At 48.1% G+C, this 16,939-nt stretch overlaps 1 protein-coding gene and 1 long non-coding RNA gene across 3 annotated transcripts in view; both read left to right on the top strand.

The window, feature by feature from the left end:
- RAB11FIP3 (RAB11 family interacting protein 3) overlaps positions 1-16,939 on the top strand; it is a 100,538-nt gene that overhangs the window by 63,088 nt on the left and 20,511 nt on the right. For both annotated transcript variants that reach the window (XM_028512081.2, XM_036021156.1), the window contains exons 3-4: positions 7,458-7,549; positions 15,437-15,648. In XM_028512081.2, the coding sequence (XP_028367882.1) occupies positions 7,458-7,549; positions 15,437-15,648 (304 nt within the window). The remainder of the gene's footprint in view (positions 1-7,457; positions 7,550-15,436; positions 15,649-16,939) is intronic.
- LOC118499604 lies at positions 12,057-13,975 on the top strand. The gene is made up of 3 exons (XR_004902105.1): positions 12,057-12,068; positions 12,971-12,973; positions 13,855-13,975. It is a non-coding gene; the product is annotated as an uncharacterized LOC118499604 (long non-coding RNA).

Here is a 16,939-nt window from a genome sequence, read left to right as displayed (position 1 = left end):
CTGGCCTCGTAACCCAGGCATGTGCCCTGACTGGGAATCGAACTGCTGACTCTTTGGTTGGCAGGCCAACATTCAATCCACTGAGCCATACCAGCCAGGGCTGTTTGCAGTCTTTTTTGAGTAAAAATATACCTACAGTGAAACCTTAAGGGTACCATTGTGTGAATTTTGACAAAGCCTTATTATGTCTGATAATACAAATTGCTATCAAGAGTTACTGGCATTACCACAGACGGTTACCCTCATGGCCTTACAGTAATCCTTCCTTCCTACTGGTACCTTCTTCTTTTTTTTTTAGATTATATTTATTTCTAGAGGGAGGGGGAAGGAGAGGGAGAGAGAAACATTGATGTGCGAGAGATACATTGATTGCTTGCTTCTCGCTTGCCTCCAACTGGGCACCTGGCCGTCAACCCAGGCATGTGCCCTGAGTAGGACTTGAACTGGTGACCTTTCAGTTTGCAGGCCAACACTCAATCCACTGAGCCACACCTGCCAAGGCCCTGCTGGTGCCTTTGCTGATTTTTGTCACCATAGATTTGTTTTGCAAGTCATGGACTTCATGTAAGTAAGATTATCAGTATCTGCTCTTTTTTCTGGCTTTTGCCTGAATGTGATATTTTTGAGATTTATCCTTGTTGTTTTAAGTATCAGGAGCCTGTTTTTCTGTTATGGAGTAGTGCTCCATCGTATGCTTGTACCCCAGGGGCGGACACTAGTTTGGGGCTAGGATATTCCCAGTTTGGGACTATATATAAAGCTTTGTGACATTCGTGTGCCAATCTATGTAGACACAGTTTGCATGTCATTGGGGCCTGTACTTGGCAGTGGGGTGACTGGTCACATGCACGTGAGTTTAGTTTCTTACAAAACTGCCAGGTGTTCTTCCAGGTGGTTGTACCATTTCACTCTCTGACCAGTTGCCCATACACTGTCCTCTTCAAATGAAACTCTGAAGCTCCGAGTAGACCTTTCCTTCTCATTCTCTGTCTTCAGTCAGGTGGTGTGGGGGTGACGGTACTGGGAAGTCACTAGTTGCAGGCCTTTTCCCTCCTTCCTGCACCTTGTTGGAGAATGAGGGACATAAAGAGACTCAGCAGGACCCACTCTCATCCTGGTGGCTCAATCAAGGGGGTGCCCTTGGATCCCAGGTCTTATTAGCAGTTGTTGATGGAGTCTCACCTGTCTTGTCTGTCATCTCCCCAGCAGTGGCATGTTTGACCTGGGTTTCCTAAAACACCCAGATGGCTTTGGGTAGCATTCTGTGTGTGTGGAGCCCTGTATGTTACTGCTTGTTCTTTCACCCAGTCAGTGCGAATGTGGGAACACCAGCACTTCCCAGAGACCCTGCGGTGAACCCAAGGCCAGGGTCCTTGGGCGTACAGAGCACACAGTGAGGGAGGAAACAACAGGGTGCTGCTGCTGTCATTGTGACAGGTTGGGGTTGGGGCCAAGCTGTACAACCTTACCCACAGGGGATGATGGCATCACTGTGTTCCCTGGGACTGAAAACCAAAGGGACCATGAGAAGCTCTGGGCCTTGGACATGACCCTTGTGGTCTCTGCACCTTCCAACCAGGGGTTGAGACTGGGCTTCCTGGGATTCAGGTGGTTGAAGATCCCAGATTCCTTTCAAGTGTCAAGCTAGGAGCAGTCGTGGCAACTGGGCCCCTGGGTGTGGGCCAGAAGGAATCCAGGGCAGTGGCCAGCGAGAGATGGTGCTGGGGCCATCTATGTGGCTCTGAGGCCCTCTCTAGGCAAAGTCCAGGTTGGTTCTTCTGGGCCACAGTTAGTGTGAAATGGAGCAAGCTCCTTTGCAGGAGTTCCTGGGGGGTTGTGTCCTGAAAGTCAGCACGTGCTCCCAGAAAACTTGTGACTCAGGCAGATGCAACCCAGTCCACGGTAATAAATTCTCCGGCCATTGACCTGCCTGGTGTAGGAGAGGAGCTGTTTCTACAGCGGCTGATTCTCTGTCTGTCAAGCAGGAGGGATTGCTGGCTCAGATGACCTGTGTGGTCATGTTGTAGGTTGCATATGTCTTGTAGTTTAGCGACTTAAGGTGTGCTTAGATATTTATCAATCCAGTGAGAGCAAAGGGTTGCCTGAGAATGACCTGTCTCCTTCAGTCCCAAGCTTTCCTCAATGGTTAACCATCTACCCTGATGCTCTGAGACGGGCCTCTGCCTGCACTCCCCAGCCCTCCGCCCTCTTCCTTGCCTTTACCGGGGATGTTCTCTCTTGGGTACTCTCTGCCCTTCCCAGGGGTTGGCAGAAAGGAGCCAAAGGCAAGGCCCTGGGAGGGATTTTGGGTTCTCTGTCTCTGCCTGGAGGAGTTGGCCAGGGCTCTTGTGTCCCCACCCAGAGCTCTCTGCAGCCCACTCTCCCATTTGAACCTCTTCCTGGCTCACCTGGCCTGGTACACCTGGTCTGTCCCCATCCCCAAGGCACCCAGTTCACTGCAGCTGCTCCTCCTTCTGTATGGGGGAGCAGGGGGAGCAGCCCCCTGCTACTGTGAGCCCCCAAATCAGTTCACTTAGGGGAAGTCCTGCCTCTGGCCAGCCCCCCCACACCACTGAGCCCTCTAGGGTTGTTCGAATCTCTTTGTCTTTTCATTCTTTTTGGTAATATTTCTACTTTGATTTAATTAAAATCACCGCCCCCCAGCCCGCTCCCCGGCCAGTTCTGGAGTTAGCATGGATTCTTCAGGAAATGGTACTTGTTTTTTCAATGGCAAGTTCTGGAATAGCAGCATCCTCAGAAGGTGAGGCCAGGTCTCAACATGATACCACATTATGGGGTGCATTGTAGGTGGTGTCCCCCACCCCGACCTGAGTTTAGCCTGTGCAGAGCAGACCCCTGCTCCTGAAGTGAGGGAATGGACCTTGGACCCTGGGGGATAGGCTACTGCTGGGGTGTGTGGTTGATGGGGCAGAGAGATTGGGGGCCTTGGACAGGGCTGGTGAGGGGGTTGGCCTTCCAGCAGATGGGGCCAGGTCCTTGAGTGGGTGTGCTGAGGGGAGGCTTTAGTGGTGAGATCTTGAGTCAGGCTGGATGGAGGGTAGCAGCCAAGGGAGGGCACAGTGAGACCTGTAATAACCGTGGGCACGGACACTGTGGAGCTGGACTGTTCTAGCCAGACTATCTTCTCAGACTCTGGGAAGCACACAGTCCCCTGCCCTTGGGAGCTGGTGTCCTACTGGAGGACACCCACAAACAGTGAGGCAGTATAGCTACAAGCAGTGACAGGAGCTCAGGAGGAGGGTGAAGCCAGAGGTGGTCAGTAGAGGCCTCCTTGAGAAAGTTTGGGAAGGGATAACAGGGTGCAGGTGGGGGGCCTGTGGGGAGCATGCCCTGCACGTATGGGAACCGAAGAGGTGTCAGTGTGGCTGGTTTGGGCAACCAGGATGAGAAGGTATGGGCATGGCTGGGCTGTGGCCACTGTGGGAGGACTTGACCTTCTCGTCAAGAGGCCTCACAGTTCAACCCCAGCCCCAGGCTCCCTCTGGAAGGGCTGTAGAGTGGCTCCTTAGCTCAGTGCCAGAAGGGCAGGACTGTCTCTTGGAGTGCGTGGCTTGGCTGAGGCAGTGCTGGTGGAGATACCCCATCCCGTGCACTCGGTGTACCGCTGGTCCAGCTTAAGGCGGTGGGGTTGGCTTTACCTTTTTGATTATTTGCAAATTTTTTTGTAATTTGACTTTTTTTTAAGATTTAAAAATTTGTGTATTTTTAGAGAGGAAAAGGGAGGGAGAAAGAGAGAAACATTGACATGTGAGAGAAACATCGATCAGTTGCCTCTCGCATACCCCCACCCTGGGACTAGCCCGCAATCCTGGCAATTGACCTTTCACTTTGCAAGGTGATGCCCAACCAACTGAGCCACAAGAGTCAGGACTGTAATTTGACTTTATCATTTAGCTTTTGTTTGGAAAGGAGAGTGAAAATAAAACTAGGGGAAAAGCAAGTCAAAGATGATTTTGAAATGTTATTTAACAGCATTAGGAATAGTGAAAAGCATGATTATTTGAACTGAATTTCAGCTCAAGTTCAGTTTGGAGCTTCCCTCCAGTGTACCATCATAGCTGCACACAGCTGTCTGGTCTGTCAGACTTTTATTCTGCATCCAGGAGTGGCATAGCAAGTGACTTGACGTATTGACCCAGTTTGCAGGAAGAGTGCAAGAGATTGCTACTGTCATAACCACAGGCCTTATTTCAGGAATAGAATGAGATAGGGAATTGTTACAAATAGGCCATTGCTCTGGCTTGTTCCTCCCCTCCCCAGGCTGTGGAAGAATGAGATAAATGCACATTAAAAATTTCCACTGTTTTAGTTTTTATAGAGAAAATTGATAGAAGAGTCCTATTTAGTCCCATCAAGAATATAAAAATACCAGATAGACGTTCACATCTTCCTCTTCGCCATGTGAGGCCAGACTTCTGGATTATATGCCCACCACTGGAATCTGAGCACAGGTCTGCATGTCTGCAGTGATTGGCTAAGTTTTAAGAGTTTAAAATTCTGTTTCAGTTTTTGGAAGTGCAAGCAAGGCTGTTCACACTTAGAGGAGAAAAATAGCCCGGGTTGGTGTGGCTCAGTGGGTTGAGCACTGGCCTGTGAACTGAAAGTTTGCTGGTTCAATTCCCCATCAGGGCACATGTCTGGTACAGGCCAGGTTCCCTGCTGGGGGTATGTGATCCATGTATCTCTCCCTCTCTTTCTCCCACTCTTCCCCTCTCTCTAGAAATGACTAAATAAAATCTTTTTATAAAAAGGGGGGAAATAGGCTAAAGATAGTCTAGCTTTTTACAAAATGTGTGTGTGATCTCAAATTGCAGTGGGATAATGATCCTCCTTCACTTCCTATCCCAGAAACTAAAAAACTTCTGTCCGTAGCAATCTTCTCCCCCTTCAAAAAGAGCTTATATTGCTCTGCTGTAGTTCACCTGCACCAAAGACCCGAACCTCCAGAGCAGGGGTTCCAAGGCTGTCAGCCTGCTTGGTGGGGCTCAAGTGCAGGAGCCAAAGGCCATTGACCCTCTGCATCGAATCCAGGCTGCCGTGCTCTGGGGCTCTTCCACTTAAGCTGTAGTCTGAGGCACTCAGGTGTTTAGCCACGCTTCCAGGGAAAATAATACAAAACAATAGCCACATAAGGGATTTTTGGATAAGGGCCTTAATCCCTGCTACAAAGCAGTATTGAATTGGCAGAGGTGCCTTATTGAATGCAATTACTGAATGCATAAATGCTTGAACTTGCATAGTGTTGAGGGAAAGTATTATTGTTTGAATGGAGAGAGCTCTTTAGAAACTGGACAGGGTAGCCATGTATGTAGCTGTTGCTCTGTAGTGAGGGTCTTTCAACATTCATTCTTCCTTTCCCATTAATTAAAATGGCCATCATAGTGACTTCAAACCCCCTACCCTTCAGAACCTGGCTGGGGGGCGGGGCAGCATTTTCCCCACATGGTCTATTTGCCAAAGAATGTCTTCTGGGCAAGGAAGCCGGTGATGGCCATTTCAAAGTACTCTCTCCCCAGGAGCGTCCAGGGAGGCTTGCTCTTCCATTTAGCCCTCTAAGATTCTACTCCACTTTTTAAATAAGTGACTGATGTTAAGAGTATGTGAAATATATTGAATAAGCGACTGATACGTTTTTTAAAGATTTTATTTATTTAGTTTTAGAGATGGAAGGGAGGGAGAAAGAGAGAGAGAGAGAAACATCAATGTGCAGTTGCCGGGGGCCATGGCCTGCAACCCAGGCATGTGCCCTGACTGGGAATTGAACCTACAATGCTTTGGTTCGCAGCCTGAGCTCAATCCACTGAGTTACGCCAGCTAGGGCGCCACTGATACATTTTAAATAAGTACTATGTGATCTGCTTTCTGCTCACGCCTTGTCACCCAGTGTGTGGGTTTTCCTCACAAAGCAATTCTCTAATTCTCTGCAGTTCCCACTTGGGTGTTTTATAATTTAATTCATTCTGATACCAATTGCCCGGGTTAGCACAGGCCCCATTTCAGGTGCCCAGGTTATCCATACTTCCGTCTAACACAACTCCTTCCTCAGGTTCAATAATTTTCTGTAATGGCTCATAGAACCCAGGGAAAACCTTAGTTCTATCACCAGTTTATTGTAAAGGTTACAATGAACAGGTATATAGGCAGGCCTGGAAGGGTCCACAACACAGGGGCTTTTGTCCCCGTGGAGTTCGGGGTGCACCACTCTCCCAATGGATGTGTTCATTAACCCAGAAAGAAGCTCTCCAGACCTCCTCATTTTGAGTTTTTTATGGAGGTGCCATTATACAGGCCTGATTAGTCATAGGTCATTGATGATTGGCTCAGTGTCTGGCCCCTCCCTCTCCAAAGAGGTGGGGGTGGAGCTGAAAGTTCCACCTCTAATCAGGTCAGTTTCCCTAACCAGCCCCCATTCTCCATTAATTTAAACCCAGGTGAGGTTGAAAGGGGCTTGTTGATGAGTAACAACACATACTCCTGTGTGTCAGGACTGGGGATGAAGACCAGATAAATATCTCTTATGAAATGACAGCATCACAGTAGTGAGACAACATCATGATTCAGGATTCCATCACTTCCATGCTCTTTAGAAAGTGTTATATCTGAACATGGCCAGGACACTGTAGAAGCCAGTGCCTTTTCTTCCTTTCTTTTTTTTTAAAGTTTTTATTTATTTACTTTTAGAAAGAGGGGGAGGGAGAGAAACATTGATGTATGAGAGATACGTCTATCTGTTGCCTCTTGCACGCTCCCCCAGCTGGGGACCGGGCCTGCAACCCAGGAGTGTGCCCTGACTGGGAATTCAACTTGTGACCCCTTGGTTCTCAGTCTGGTGCTCAATCCACTGAGCCACACCAGCCAGGGTACCAGTGCCTTTTCTTTGTGGGCATTGGTCGTGTTTGAGAAAAGTGATATTTCTATTGCTAACATCAGAATTATAGTCTGTCCATCATGAAAAGATTGCTTTTCCTTTAAACTTTTTCACATTATAAAAATAAACATTTACTGTAGAAGATAAACTTAAGCAAAAAGGAAGAAAATAAAAACTGCCTGTAGGTCCAGCCCTGAGGACAAGGTATTGTTATTTTGGCACTGTTTCACGCCTCCCCGACATGTACAGTTTTTCAGAAACTCAAGTTTGGCATCTACTACTTTCTAAAGCCGTGAGCAGTGTCACAGAGCTAGTATTGTGCTCCTTCTATTTTACAGTGCTGTCCAAGTCTTTGAAGAAATAGTTACCATTTGGCTTCTACACCACTGCCTGGGAACTCTGGCACAAAGTGTCATTTCGGTGGGAGACCTGCTTCCCTATGTTAGCCTTACTGCCCCCTGTATTCCTCACAGCCGTTCCAGGCTCCATAGACTGTTCATGCAGTTTCCCACTCAACCTCTGTGGATGGTCTGGGTCACCTGCTGAGTCTGGGTCTTCTCTCCCGCAGATTCTGATGGCCAGCTGTGCAGCATTGTACCTGCCCAGGACGAGGGGTCGCAGGCCTGCCCTGATGAGTTCGAGGACTTCGTTACTTTTGAGGCAAGTGATTTTCATGAGAGAGCTGAGAGGGAATTTGACGTTACACCTCCTCCTCTGTGCACTCTTAAGTCCCACTTCTCTTCGTGGTTCCCTGGGCTGGAAGGACAGGGCAGGGCTCACTCTGCAGCCCTGTGTGCACTGTGGGGGGTGCTATGGTTGGTGGGTGCTGGGCTTTGGGGGGGTGGCTCGTGGCTGCAGCGCACAGTCGGTGGCTGTCCACTGTGTTATACACTGGAGACCCTTAGCAGGAGATGCCCCTGGGCCCGTTGTTAGTGGGGTGACAGGCTGAGCAGTTAGGTCTCTGGTGATGCTGTCACCTTCTCTCAGGCTGCCAAGCAGGGCTAGAGCAGGGGACTCATCATGAGATTTTAATTTTATCAAATTCCAAACCATTTTCTGGGTCTGCTAGAGACCTTTGACTGATGCCTTGCTTTACTGCACCCCCCACCCCCAGAAAAAGCCAGGGTTGCAATGGTTACATGGTGTTGCCAGTAATGTGGGGTGTTTTTTTCTTTGTCAAGGCTTGGGGAAGGCCTGTGAACACAGCCGCAGAAGACAAATTACTGCTTTGTGTTCCATGAGTTGAGGGGGTTGGGCAGCAGATGTTGGGAGAGCAAGGTGGCTGGATCTGGAATTATTTTTTTAAATATATGAGAAATTCCTGAGTCCTTGAAGAACTGTTGGGGAAGGCCATGGTGGCTACCTCCAGCCCGTCAGCACTCTGTTGCCCAGTGAGGGGAGCAGGGTTAGGCTGTGATCCAGTGGGCCTGAGGCCCTGCATGGCAGTCTTCTGAGCCTCATCTCCTTTGTAAAATGAGGGGGTTGCACAGAATAGTTTCAGAAAGTCCCTCCACAATATTAACTCACCACAGGATCCACTGCTTTCCTTCTGTGTCTGTGTCCCTTCTCTGAGAAGCTGCCCCAGGTATTGGTGACCCCTCAGATAATACAGGCTTACTTCCTGACTATCACCTCTGGCAGCACAGGACCCCCCAGGCCACCTGAGCACGTTCACTCTTCACATGTCTGTCCCAAAATACCAGGTGGGCCTGAGCACCACTCCCTGCCAAAGGCAGGAGCCAATCACCTTTTGTCTCCTGTATTCATTCTGGATATGACTGGGTGGGGCCAGGCTCCATCCTGGCTTGTGGAGGGTGAGACTTGTGTTGACTGCAAGGCACAGTTTGGCCAGGCGGGGGACCTCGAGTGTGCGTGACTGATTTGTCAGCTTTCAGAGGAATTGCCAGCTCCCATAACTGTGAAGAGGCTGCTTACATGGCCTGAGTAGGAAGACTCTGTGGTTTGACATATCTTGGAAATTTCCAGGAATGCAGCTAGGTCAGGAGGAAAGCCTTCCTTTTTTGTTGGGAGCATCTGCAGAATTGCCTTCCCAGTAGTACTGCAGGGTCCATGCCTCCCAGTGCATACACTTTATCATCAGTGTCTTTTGTTTTATTCCTCTCATATTTCTATTAGGGCATTGCATCAATTTTTTAAATATTTTATGGGTAGGTGGGTGTAATGGGTTGAATGGTGGTCCCCCAAAAGATACATAACCCAGAACCTGTGAACGAGACTCTATATGGAGAAGGGGTCTTTTCAGATATAATGACGTTTAATGATCTCAAGATCAAATAGCTCATGCTGAGTGGAGTGTCCTGAGAAGAGAAAGGGAGGGGACACACGGCAGAAAAGTCGGTATGAAGGCTAAGGCAGAGGCTGGAGTGATGCAGCAACAAGCCCAGGGACGCCAGGAGCCTGCAGATGCTGGAAGGGACAGGAAGGAAGAATTTAGCCCTGCTGACACTTCGATTTCGGACTTCCGGCCTCCAGAACTGAAAGAATACATTCTTACTCTTTTAAGCTGCCCAGTTTATGGCAATTCAATATAGCAGACACAGGAAACTATTCAGGATAGTAAAAGGCATCAACACATTTTGTATTTAAAGTTCCCATTTGGTCTGAGAGTGAGCCACTGCAGTAGGGCTGCCTCCCCTGGTACCTGGGTGGAGCAGGCAGGGGTGCTGTGTGACCGTGGCCCCATTTTGTCCTCTAAATGGGTGGATCCCCCTTAGCCCACATGACTGTGGCCCTCCCACCTCTGTGGTCTTGGCCCTGAGGTTGTGCCAGCCCCTACCTCTTGCCTTTGGAAGGCATGGTGGGAACCTGAACGTTTCAAAGAGTACGCAAAAGGAATGCTTTTCAGGCTTTTAGATCCTTTTTTTTTTTCCTCCAAAAGCATTTTGGAGGAAATGCTTTTTATAAGTTTCTTCATTACTTAAAAAATTAATACTATTTATACTTTAGCAGTTTTAAGTTTGTAGAAAATGGAGCAGGCAGGAAAGAGAGTTCCTGGTACAGGCCCCACACACTAACGGTAAACATCATGAACATCTTGCCTTAGTGTGGTATGTTTGTTACAGCCGATGAGCCAATATTGATGCATTATTATTAACTGGCGTTCACAGTGTACGTGAGGGTTCACTCTTGGTGTGGGGTGCAGTCTGTGGTTTTAGGCAAATGTACAATGTCAGGCACCCCCCACTGTGATATCGTACAGAGTAGTGTCACTGCCCTAACAGTGCTCTGCGGCCGCGATTCAGCCCTGCCCCCACTAGGACCCAACAACCACTGATCTTCTACTGCCCCCATAGTGTTGCCTTCCTCAGATTGTTGGAATCAGAGTGTACAGCCTTTGCTGGCTGGCTTCTTTGGCTTAGTAATACGCGTTTAAGGTTTCTCCATGTCATTTTCTGCTTGTTAAGGTTTTTAGATGTAATTTTGGGGGGAGTCGAAACTCAGTACTGTGAAACTTATAGAAAGATTGCTCTCTTTTTAAAAAAAATGCTGGTACATTTTAATACTGTTTAAAATATGAGTAGAGAATATGTACGTTATATCCAAACCCTACATTTGGAGATCCTCTGCTGGAGATCTTGAGAGATAAATAAGCCTTTTAATGGATTTTTCAGGCTGGACACGCAGCAGTGTCGGGCAGGGGGCCTGGCACAGGGAGCTGCTGGTGGGCTGCTGCTTCTGGTCTTTTCCCAGCGGGGCCGTTCAGTGGGTCCCGGAGCTCCAGCATTTCCCTGAGCATCCCTTTGGCTTGTCGCCTGTAACAGAACTCCTAGGAGAAAGCCACTGATGTGGTGTGTCTAGAAGGGGAAGGGGTGAGGAGGTAACTTAAGGTTTGTTGCTGATGTTCAGAGACGGAGAAGAAAACTCCTGGCCTGAGAACCTGAGTGAGGTAGGGGAGTTAGAGGCCTGCAGGGGGTGATCTTGTGTATCAGGATTTCTGGAAGGGGCGGGAAAGTCACGGGACAGGTGCAAACAGAACTGATAAGAAATGTCCCCGCTGTGTGACTCCTTGTGCCTCCTTGTGCCTCCCTCTTTCTCCCACTTCCAGCATCTAGAGAAAAGAGCTGCCTTAATAAAATACCAGGAGAATGTGTCTTTTATGCAGACTGTTATCAGAAAGGTTAGAGCGTCAAGAACAAAAGCCATTCTGTTTTGAGACATGACTGTTCATTAAAAAGCCAGCAAAGATACTTTTTGAACTTCAACCCTACCCCCACGTCCTCCACCCCCTCCACTGCCATACCAGGAGGTTTAACAGAGCGTGTCTGGAAGCAGGTTAAACTTTTTTCCTGGCAGTGATGTATCTTCAGGTGAACACACAGGTTTGGCAGAAACTTCAACACAACTTGTCAGTTGAGAGTCTGGACAGAAGGCCCTAGAACATCCGATACAATGGGAGGCCGTCTCTGGGAGCATGTCCTGGCTGGAGCTGGTGTATGGAGCGAGGCTCAGCCTGCAGAGCTGCCCGGGCGAGCGTCTGAGGGTAAGAGGAGGCTGTGTCATGCTGGGACACCGGCTCGCACCGTGCCCAGCAGTCAGTTTCCCTCTGAGGGACTGCAGCCTGTAGAGATGGACCCCAGGCAGGGCTGGCCACGCGTGTTCCTCACTGGTGACTCTGTACGCGGCCTTCCTTGTCCGTCTGTTGGCAGATTGTTAATTGGTGAAGGTAACATTAACTTGTAGTGAAATTTTCTAAGATGCACTTAGATTTCTATGTGAGTTCATCTTAATGTGTGTGACTTGTAAACGTTTTTATAGTTGGTGTCATAGACTTTGGGCTTTTGGGCAAAACTAGGTCCTGTCTGGTGACTTGTATGAACAAATGGGGCCTGCCTGTGAGCTGCTCTTACGTTGTGTCGTAGACTGTGGGTGAGCATGCACCATGTCTAAGATGACTTTCTGCCTCTCTCGAAAAACAGGTGTTTACCCAGCTGCCCTGGAGAACTACCTGCTGGCTGACATTTATTCAGGGCAGCCCTTACCAGTAGAAACTGACCCTCAGGAGTCGCACAGGTTGGGCAGCACTTGGGAAATGATCTATCCCTTTCCTCCTGGTCGCTTGGCTCTCCCTGGGTTTTGTCCTAGGTGCTCATGGAGCCCATCAGTCTCTTGTTCCCTTCGGGCCTCTCTCTGTGCCCTCAGTCTTCATAGGAAGCGCCAGGTAAGAGGCTGTTTACCAGTACTCCCACCAGGGTGTCTGAGTGTTTATAGCTGTGCTGTGGGGACAGGACTTCCGTGACCCCATTTGTTTATAATTTGGGGCAAGTTAAGGTGTAAGTGCAAACATAAAGCCTTTTGTGAAGTGGGGAACAGTTTTCATCCCTGAAAGACTCTCATTTGGTGCAGGGGAACAGGTTGGCTTTAGAAAGGGAGGTGAAGGTGGAGGAGTGGTCTCCCCTCCCCATCTGTTTGAAGGGTGGGGAGATGCCCAGAATGGAGTCTGTGAGTGCCTGACTTGAGCACTCAGGTTTGTAAAGGTTCTGCCTTATTTTTCCTGTGTCAGTGGAGAACTGTTTCCATCCTGAACGGTCCTGGACAATCTCCATGAGGGTTTCAGCTCCAGCCCTGGCCTCAGCTGCACGATTGATAGCAGTTCCTTGCGGGTGAAATGAACAGGCCCAAGTGCTTGGACCTTCCTCCCTTCACTGGGGACAAATGCTGGCTAGGTGCTGAGTTGATTTGCTCTTATAGATGCTGAGCTGCCATCGAGGGCATGGGGTCCATGCTGTTCAAAGAGGAGCATCGTGCATCTGTTAGAAGTGCTGGTTGGTTGGCTTTTTTTAATTTTAAAGATTTTATTTATTTATTTTTTTGAGAGAGGGGATGGGAGGGAGAGAAACATCAATAGGTTACCTCTCATACATACCCAACAGGAGTCAGAACCTGCAACCCAGGCGTGTGTCCTGACTGGGAATGGAACCTGCAACCTTTCACTTTGCGGGACGATGGCCAACCAACTGAGCCGTTCTGGTCAGGGCTGGTTGACTTTCTAAAAGCTGAACTCAAGAGTCAAGTTTTGTTCCCCACAGAAAACCAATTATGAGGGTCCCCAGTCATGTCTAGGGGGTCCCTGATGGTCCTGTGTGGTAAGGATTATGGTGTGTGGGCCCTGCCTGCTTCCTGGGCCTGAGGACTGAGGTTGAGGTGGGGGAGGTCCACGGGATTGTCCTGCAGGTGAAGAAGCAGTGCTCTTGGAGGAGTTTTCAGCTGAGTATTGAGTAGCTGACTGGTCTTTGTCATTAGCATTGGAAGTCTGGGGCAGGGGTCTTCCTCGTGCTTTTGGGCGGTTCTTGGGGAGCATCCCATGTGAGTGAGCAGTGCCAGTGGGTCACCAGTCAGCAGCCACGCCTCAGAGTATGTCAGGAGTTGACTGGGATTTTGTGCCTGTTTGGTTGGGCTTCCCCTTTGGGCCCCCTCCTGACATACCAGTGCCTCCTGCCTGGCCCAGGTGGCTCGTCTCTGCCTGTGCCGCCTAGACTAGCACTTCGAGCACTTTTTGAAGTGATTTCCTGGTTTCAGATTTTGAAGTGAACTTAGTTGCCTTAGATTCTGAGGAAGATTGGGTTTTCCATTAAAAAGAGGAGTGATGTTGTTGAACACCTCAGTAGGTACATCTCATGTCCTTCCCTATTCTGTCCTGGCCCTATAAGCAGCTAGCAGGGATTCTACCCACCAGTGACACATGAATCTCACAGCCTTTCACTTTCTGTTTCTGGACCTGCCTTTGGGATCTCTATTGATAGATTGCAACTGTGTGAGGTGAGCATTTACAGTCCCACCTTTTACACATGAGACAACAGGGCTTAGAGTTGCGGAGACCCCAGTCTGGAGTCACATGGCTGGTAGACAGCAGACTGAGGGTGGAACTGGGCCTCTCACGAGCAACACCAGGCTCCCTCTAGCTCGGCCCTTTGCCTTTCTTCAGTGGGGCAAGGAGCCCCCTCTAGCACAGCGGTATGAGGCCTTCTAGCCACCCCCAAAGGTAGCCAAGGACTTCGGCTTTTCTTTTTTTAAGGTTTTATTTATTTTTTAAAGAGAGGGGACGGAGGGCGAAAGAGAGGGAGAGAAACATCAATGTGTGGTTGCCTCTCGTGCACCCCCAACTGGGGACCCGGCCAGCAACCCAGGCATGTACCCTGACTGGGAATTGAACTGGCAGCTCTTTGGTTCTCAGGCTGTCCACTGAGTCACACCAGCCAGGGCAGGACTTCGACTTTTTGTTACCACAGCATATCCAAGCAGACTATTCACCTCTGTGATACCTGAACCCAAGTACAAAGTACAACTTTCTCCAGCTGCTTTCTGAAATCTTAACCTGTTTGCAAATTGTTAAACTCAGAATCTTTCAAGCATGACATGTTGGCAATGTTTCTTAACGAATGAAATTGCATTTTAATTAAAGTTGAGATTACAAATTAAAAATGGCCTGCTTAATGGCTCTTTTATTTTAATTTCATATGTACAATTCACAAATATTTCATACCTGCTGTGTGCCAGCCCTGTGCTAGATGCCGAGTCCATATGGGTAAAAATAAAGGTATGTTTAGTGGGAAAGTAGACATTTAACCAGTGAATATAATAGATTGATTAAATAATTCATTAACTAGTATTTTGAAGTTAGACCACGTAATTGAATTTCAAAGCAATATCCTGAACATATGGAAGAGATATTCATGGTGATTTTTTAAATTAAAAAGGCATACTTTTATACTTTTGAATGCTAATTCTTTGGATATAAATAATTCTAGAATCTATTTTTTAAAGATTTTATTTATTTACTTTAGAGAGAGGGGAAGGTAGAGAGAAAGAGAGACAGAGAAACATCAGTCATTTGCCTCTTGCATGGACCTGGCCCGCAACCCAGGCATGTGCCTTGACTGGGAATCCACCTGGTGGCCTTTGGTTCACAGACCAGTGCTCAGTCCATAGAGCCACAGCAGCCAGCTCGTGGAGATAAATAATTCTGCTGCTAGAAGCCACAAAATGGGTAGTTCTCCTGGGATTTATCATGTGTTGGGATGCTTTGTATCACTTTTAGGTATATTTATATAACCAACTTTAAAAATTACTCTAGTAGATTTGTGTACTTGGACATATGCCTGTTTTTTTTTTTTTAAATCCTCACCTAAGGACATGCTTATTGATTTTAGAAGAGGGGACGCGAAGGGGAGAGAGAGAGAAACATCAGTATGAGAGAGACGGAGCACACAAGCCAGCATTCTGCCCTGGCTAGGAATTAAACCCATGACATCTCACTTTACAGGACGATGTTCCAGTCAACTGAGCCACACCGGCCAGGGCCCTATTTTTTCATTTAAAAAAATATTTAATTGTATTATGAGCTAATCTTTCTGCTTAGAAATACAGTAGGGACTCCTCCCACGTGAAAGCTCCCTCCCCACGTCTTCATTTCCATTCCCACAGCAGCCTTGTGCTGTGTGGGGCACTGGGCCTTGTTGCACCGAATACCACATGTGGGCATCAGTATTTCCAGGGTGCCAGGACTGACTTCTTGGCACTCTCTTCTAGGCCAATGAGGTGACAGACAGCGCGTACATGGGCTCCGAGAGCACCTACAGCGAGTGCGAGACCTTCACCGATGAGGACACAAGCACCCTGGTGCATCCCGAGCTGCAGCCTGAAGGGGACATGGACAGTGCGGGTGGCTCGGCCATGCCCTCCGAATGCCTGGATGCCATGGAGGAGCCTGGCCATGGTGCTCTGCTGCTGCTCCCAGGCAGGTCTGTAATCCTCCCCAGCAAGGCCTTGGTGTTGTGCATAAGGTAGCATGTGGACATGTCTGATGGGAGGTTGAGTTCATGGAGGGGTTCATGTCAGAGTGGTTTAGAATCCTCACAGGACATGAGAGAGAGTGTGGACCCTGCAAGATGGCCTATGCAATATCCTGGTCACAGCTGCCTTCCCTGTCAGGAGATGCCCCTCTTGCTGATGGTGGATGATAGCACTTACGAACACTACACAACTACTTTGACTATATAGAGACAGGAATTCTAGGAGAACAACTTGGTCTTTTAGATTTTGTCATCATAGCTCTTATAAACCAGGCACAATGCAATATTCAGTAAATGTCTGCTGTCAAGATCTTAGAACCTCATCTTTATGGCCTCCCTAATCAGAACTCCTTTCTCCCCCGACCTGAGGTGTCCCCATGCACTTGAGGACCAGTGAAAGAAAGGGGAAGGGTGGGAGCGGTGCTGGTGGCTCATGTGGGCCCAAATCATAGCTTGTGGTTTTGCCCTGTGCTACTAGGAAAGCCACTGTGCTTAGCAACCTTGGAAGTGGTTGGTTTTTATTTTGTTTTGCTTGTTTTATTTAATTTCTTGTTTGGTCCTCACAGTTTTTTGTTTTTTCTGTTTAATTGAAGTATTACATAATGACACATGAGAGCACCTGTCAAAGGTGCACAGACATGCTTGCACCTGGGGCCCCCTGTTGCTCCCTCCCAGGCTCTCTAGCTTTGTAATGGCAGCATTGCTTTTCCTGGTTTTGCACTCTACATAATGTGTAATTACATTGAAGTATCCTTTTATACCTGGCTTCTTTCATTTAACATTGTGGCTGTGTGGTTTACCCATTTTTTTTTCATTTACTTTCATTATTAGAGCATTCCATTGTATAAACATGCTGCAGATTTAAAAAAAAAATTTTTTTTTAGAGAGCGGGGAAGGCAGGGAGAAAGAGGGAAAGAAACATCAATGTGTGGTTGTCTCACATGTGCCCCCTGTGGGGGTGCAACCCAGGCATATCCCCTGACTGGGAATTGAACCAGTGACCCATTGGTTTTCAGGCTGGCGTTCAGTCCACTGAGCCATTCCAGCCAGGGCTGCAGCCTTTTAATTTACTGTTGATATGCACTTGGGTAGTTAACAGTTTGGGTTTTATGAAAAACAAAAAAAAACTGCTGTAAACATTGCATGTGTTTTAGTGGTACATCTGGAACACATATGTTCAGCTTTAGAAGTTATTTCGCTTATTGCAGTTCAGACAGTTATAGTCAGGACTTACAGTAGT

Source organism: Phyllostomus discolor, chromosome 3 (genome assembly GCF_004126475.2).
Source record: "Phyllostomus discolor isolate MPI-MPIP mPhyDis1 chromosome 3, mPhyDis1.pri.v3, whole genome shotgun sequence".
Lineage (NCBI taxonomy): Eukaryota > Metazoa > Chordata > Mammalia > Chiroptera > Phyllostomidae > Phyllostomus > Phyllostomus discolor.
Note: the sequence above shows the minus strand (reverse complement) of the source record. Positions and strands in the feature narration are given on the sequence as shown.